Raw genomic sequence first — 5834 nt, forward strand, 5'->3', positions numbered from 1 at the left:
GCTTTTGAAAGTTTTTACTAACTTTTCTGTTTTTAGCCATTTGATCAAATTTTAAAGATCCAGATCTCTTGATTCTTGGATTTTGAAGGGAAAGATCCGAAAATAATCTCCTTCCATGTATATGTGGTGGAAATCACATTTGTGTTGATTTTTTTTGGGTCAAATTAGGATTGATGTATGTTATGTACCATGATAACAGAAGGCTACAGTACAAACTCCAAACTCATATCCAATACATGTCTATATATGTATGTGTGTGTGTGTGTGTGTTTGTGTGTGTGTGTATTCTTGTCCTTTGTTTGCGTCAGCCACAGTGTTGTTTACATGTGCGTGTTGGGGTGGGTGAGTGTGACTCTGTGTGTGTGTGTTTGAGAGAGATAGAGAGGAGAGACTGCTTATTATTATCTCTCACAAATCCTTCCATGTTTACCTTCATGATTATCTTACAGCGAAAAATCTTCTGAAAGCAGAAAAGTGACCACCCTCTCTCCTCTCTGGCCTGCGTGAGATTTGCTTAGATCTTGAGTCGCTTTCCTCTGTCTGACTCTCATATGGCCATGGAGACAATGACCCATGATTTCCTTTTGCCTTAAGACATATTAAAACTCTCTCTCTCTCTCTCTCTCTTCTCGGCAACTCCCTTTTTTCTTCACCTGCCAGGAAAATAAATATGGATTAGGGTTTTGAACAACGCTACAACGCTTCTAATTACTTAGATTCTAGGGTTTCGTAGTAGTCTCTTCCACTATTTTGTGCACTGTTTGTGGATCCTATATTCTGCAGACATGGACTACTACTAGCTGCTTGGAAGTTTCATCACAAATCAATGGTTTCTTTCCTCTCTCTATATATTGGTACTTAAGTAGTTTTTATTGGGATTGGGGGATTTTACTCTCTCTTCTAGCTGCAGTACTTTGGTCTGATTTTGTATTTGGTCATTTGAATTTTGTTTAAATTGATTTAGTCTAAAGCAGAAAATGGGTTTTATTTGTAAGATTTAAGTCTGTTTATATTACTATTAGCCTCTTCTTTTAAGTGATATAGTGTTCTCGTGTGATTAGGCCTCTTTGTGTTTCAGTTTGCTACAGATTCACTTGTTAGCTTAGCCTCCTCAAAGAACCAATTTTTTTTTTTTTTGAACTGTAAAAAAATATGCCATCTTCTATTTAAATTCACTTAACGAGTTATTTTTCAACTGTAAATTTATATGCTCGTGATGAAACTTGGGTTCTTAATCAGTAAACTACTCTAGATTTCTGAAATAGACAGTCTTAATTTATTTTAGCCTTCTGGGAGAATCTGAGACAAACATAACTTTTAACTTGTGCGTGTTGGACCTACTCAACGAATTAGAAATTTTTGTGGGTAGTGATAAATAGCCATATTTGGGACTGAGAAAAGAATTCGCACTTTCTGAATCTATATATCTTTACCTATTTTGATCTTCCCCTTTCCCCTTAAGAATCCATAGAAAGGATTAGGGTTGCTCTTAATTAAGCTAAACCTTGGGCATTTTTTCATTGGAAACAGCTCTCGATATAATGAAATAGCAAGCTAGCCCTCTTCCATATGAAAATTTGACTAAACGAATTCAATGTCTCTTTTTTGGACTAAGAATTCAATATGTGTTTGTTTTTCATTTGCAGATGCTGATGTTGCTTTCATTGATTTCAGTTCGTCGTAGTGAAAGTGGTGCAGTTACATGGTGGGTTTAATTTACATGAGCTTAATTTATTGGTTTCTATGAATGTCAGAAAGCAACTTAAAAGTAGTAGTACGACGAATTGAAGGAGTGAATGTGTAGGGCAGTAGAAATTAAACTGTTGCATGGTGGGTTTTGCTTTATTTATTGATACAAAATTACTATCCAATATATCAATTAGGTCTAAAATTACATGGTGAATAATGAAGAAATGGTGAGAGAGAGCTTTCCTCAGTCCACTCATGGATAGGATTTGATAGGGTTGTCGAAGTAGCTGCCGACTCATTCACTCAAGCACTCAGTAGAGATTAAAGGAGTATCCGGTCTTATTACTTTCATTCATTCCTGCTGCACATTCATATGTTGCTCTCAGATGTGGCACTTTCGGACCGGACTCGAAGCGGCTGCAGATGGACCATCATCGGATGTGGGACTTATGCCTTTCCGAAATCATCAGACAATTTGCTACTGTGGTTGTGTGAATGATGCGGGAGATATTTTACATCCCTCTTTCTCTGCGCTTGGACTGAAGGGAGCTCCTCCTTTCCATTGTCTCCACTTTTCTCCTTACTTTAGTTAGGTTTAGCTGCCAAAATTTTAATTAGTTTCATATGCTTATATATCAGTTAAAAGAGTTGATCATTATCATCGTATCATCGTCACTCTTTCCCATATCTTACGTGCTTAAGTTAAGTGATGATTAACCATTTGATATTCTCTCGCAAGAAATACTGTTAGCAACTGTCAATCTGACCCGTTGATTAGGTGGTCTCTTGTTGAAAAGTGTAGTTCAAATTTATAGTTCGGCAAGTAAATTGTCGGATGTATACATGCACTTGTTTTGTTTCAATAGTAAAAAGCCCGTCCTGAATTTCGGATTGGGATCACCTCCTAATCCCAGCTTTCAGAGTAAACTGAGCAAAACATCTCATCCTTCCATTTTCATCTTGCTTTGTTTTGTGTGAGAATTTTTAAATGTTTAAATTTATTTTTGGCCATAGTATCAAAAATGGAAGAATGGGATGCTTTGCACAGTTTGCTCTGGAGGGTGTGATCTGGAGATGATCCCAGTTACTGAACTTCATGGGTTCTACTTTCTAGTAGGTGTACTCTAGCTAGGACTAATGACCATGCATATGAAGAAGGGGCCTACGTCGAGTGCCTTCTCTTGTCCATTGAGTTGATCACAGCTTTCCCATTGTCCTCCTGTAATCAGTTTACCCAGTCCCTTTCATTTCCTCTACTTTTTTCACCCGACAAGTAAATCTTGGTCAGGTGCTTTTATCTCTATTTACCTTCCCATTTTTCTAGATAATGTTTTCAGTCAGTAACTTTTCCCTTTTCCTCATGTACTTCAAAGTTCAAATCATGTGCATGCCATGCCAGTAACATGTAGCAGCATCAAGCATTGCATGTATCTTGGCCAAGCATTCACCATTCATAACATTTCACTGAAAATTTTCCGTGAATCTGTGCTCTTTTTTTTTAGGTTACAGGAAATTGCGTTTTCTGCAATATTGGCCAAGCATTGCTCTGCTTATTTGTGTGTGTGTGTGTATACGTATATACGTATTATATAAATATATATATTCATGTATATTTGAGGCAGAAGGCCTCGGTTCTCTCATTCTTGCATTGCATGTGTTCATCGAAAGACGTACCTTTTGTCACATTTTTAACTTCATCTGGAGTTGAGCCGTCCGGTCTTCTATGCTGTCTTGTCTTTCGTTGATTTATTATTAATTTTTAATTACAGCGATTTATCTAGTAATAGCTGATGCTTAATCCGTACTTAACCAAATACTTTAAAAATAATTGCCATATTTGTGGAACAAATAAGGAAATTAAAGCCAGCATTTTATATATTCGAATCAAAGCTTTGTTGGAGTTGGGTCTGGTTTTTTTTAGTTATTTCTGGAACTGGACTGTGAGTGGTGTTTAAAGTTTGATTATGTAGCGATGTGATGACTGTATATTTCCATATTTGGAACGAATGGAGTTCATGCCTTAAGTCCTCTTTTGGAAATCAGCTTTTGTTTTAAGGCAAATTGCAGAGACAAGCTTGGAGTGCGTCCACTAAAATCTGTAGAATGTGCTGCAGACTGAACTAGATTGTTTTAGCATTGTGATCCATTTATTATTGATTTTTCTTTTCAGGAGTTTCAAGTTCCAATGTGGTTGATGCAGCTCCAGTACTGTCGTTTATTAGGATCAAGTTCAAATTTATTGTTTTATTATTGACTATAATTTAAGTTAAGTTTTGAAAGAAATGCTAAGGAGAATATTTTCAATAGTGAGATACTTCATGGACTCTTTATCATCTTATAATATAACGTTAATTTTATATTAATATTATAAAATATTGTGCTAAAAATATGAGTTGGTAGAGTGTCAATGGAGAGTCTCTTTAACAATACTCATTCTGTAAATTATGTGACGTAGTTGTTGATGATTGAATTATTACTTAAGTTTTGATTAACATGCTTATTTTATATATGTGACTTATAATATGGTTTACAAATTTGGTTGAAAATTAATCAAAACTCTTATTATTTTCACCATTTACAAGAATCTTTTTGTGTTTTTTTTTTTTGGGTAATGATAAATGACCAATATTTGCTGGTGGTAATTCAATTATAAAGCAGTTGTTAAGAACATAGACTTTTTAGGGTTTGGGGTTTAGAAAGAATATTAAATGATGAAAATAGAAAATATAATTTTCAATACAATATTGCTAGTCTATTAAGAAATTAACTGCATCTCATTTTCTTTAATGTAGATAATATCGTTTGTTTAAAAAAAAAAAAACTTGCAATTTGAAAAGGTTAGTACAAGGTAGCTAGCATTTTTATATAGGCCAAATCGGATTAATAGTCCCTGTGGTGATAGGGTATTCGGAGGATTGCCTATGTGGTAAAAAAAATTAAGATTTAAATCCTTGTGGGAAAGATTATTAGCAAAATTAACCAAAAAGCAAACTTCTGTTGAACTTAGTTAAGTATAGGGATAAAAATGTCTAACCACATTCTTTATTTCTGCTAGCCTTCTGTTCCTCTCTATGTGTCTGTATAATTATACCTCCACGGTGCAATGCAAGGCCACGATCGGATCAAATGCAGCATCTCCACTTCCAATTCCACCTTTGATAGTTCCCCGAAGCTTCTCCATACCTTCAAGCAGTCAAAGAGCAATGGCATTGCATGTAGCAAGACATTTGGAGTCTCCTCAAGTTCCAGGCAAGGCTGAAGAAGTTGCTTCACCTCCATTGACGCCAATTTCCCTATCAAACCTCAAACCAGTATCAAATGTTTCTGAAGTGGCCTCTCAATCTAGTCCGATTCGAGGTTAGCGTGCGTTTTTCAGTATTTTCCTCACCAGTTGATGTTCCCTTGAACTAAATTGCTCCGGCACCGGACATATATATGATGGGGGGTGGATGTTGGAACAGTTTGTGCTTCATTCTTCTTGCCATCTAATTTATTATTTGTTGGTTTGGCAGCTGATGAACTGGTATTTGTTGGTTCTCAATCTAGTCCGATTCTAGGAAGCTCATGAAGCTCGCTTATCTTGGGTGAAGAAACAAGGGGAGGTGAAGCACAAGAGGATACCTTTGGAGATGAAGAAGGTTGGGGATTTGGTAAACGAGACAGCATTCCGGAAACTAGTTGTGGTAGTTCAGCTCGCGAGGAGACGTGTTGATCCAATCGGGCCTTGCATTGCACTGTGGAGGTATAATTACACAGACACACAGAGAGGAAGAGAAGGCTAGCAGAAATAAAGAGTGGTTGGACATTTTTATCCTTATACTTAACTGAGTTTAATAGAAGTTTGTTTTTTGGGTTAATTTTGCTAATAATCATCACCACAAAGGTTTAAATTCTAATTTTTTTACCGCATGGACAATCCTCCGAATACTCTATCACCGGGAACTATTAATCCAATTTGGCCTTTTATATATCATTTGCATTAGTGATCAGTTTTCACTCCTCGAATACAACTTTTAACAAAAAGGAAAGGGAAAGAATAAATACTCATTTTAGCCTCTCATCCATCCTTATTCAATCTTGATAATTACCCCTGGGTTGGCTACCGAATCACCAATTAGGAGTAAGATTTTTTTCTCTTTTAATTC

General features: G+C 36.0%; 1 protein-coding gene across 5 annotated transcripts; it reads left to right on the forward strand.

The window, feature by feature from the left end:
- The first annotated feature begins 293 nt into the window (after positions 1–293).
- LOC126591271 (uncharacterized) lies at positions 294–5585 on the forward strand. Of its 5 annotated transcripts, none has more exons than XM_050257014.1 (4): positions 307–854; positions 1647–1705; positions 4745–5046; positions 5202–5585. In XM_050257014.1, the coding sequence occupies exons 2-4, from the start codon at positions 1647–1649 to the stop codon at positions 5255–5257; spliced, it is 417 nt and encodes a 138-aa protein (XP_050112971.1). In that variant the 5' UTR covers positions 307–854; the 3' UTR covers positions 5258–5585. The 5 variants fall into 5 exon arrangements, 3 of the variants coding, with proteins under 3 accessions (XP_050112971.1, XP_050112907.1, XP_050113037.1); XM_050256950.1 differs by having other exon boundaries at positions 307–829; XR_007612402.1 differs by lacking the exons at positions 4745–5046; positions 5202–5585 and adding an exon at positions 2807–4076 and having other exon boundaries at positions 303–829.
- The last annotated feature ends 249 nt before the right edge of the window (positions 5586–5834 follow it).

The sequence above is a fragment of the Malus sylvestris genome, chromosome 1, assembly GCF_916048215.2.
Source record: "Malus sylvestris chromosome 1, drMalSylv7.2, whole genome shotgun sequence".
Classification (NCBI taxonomy): Eukaryota; Viridiplantae; Streptophyta; class Magnoliopsida; order Rosales; family Rosaceae; genus Malus; species Malus sylvestris.

Coding starts and splice junctions, on each gene's coding strand:
- LOC126591271 (XM_050256950.1), top strand. Junction 1,706..4,744: donor GAAAGTGGTGCAGTTACATG/GTGGGTTTAATT, acceptor TATTTCTGCTAG/CCTTCTGTTCCTCTCTATGT. Junction 5,047..5,201: donor TCAATCTAGTCCGATTCGAG/GTTAGCGTGCGT, acceptor TTGGTTTGGCAG/CTGATGAACTGGTATTTGTT.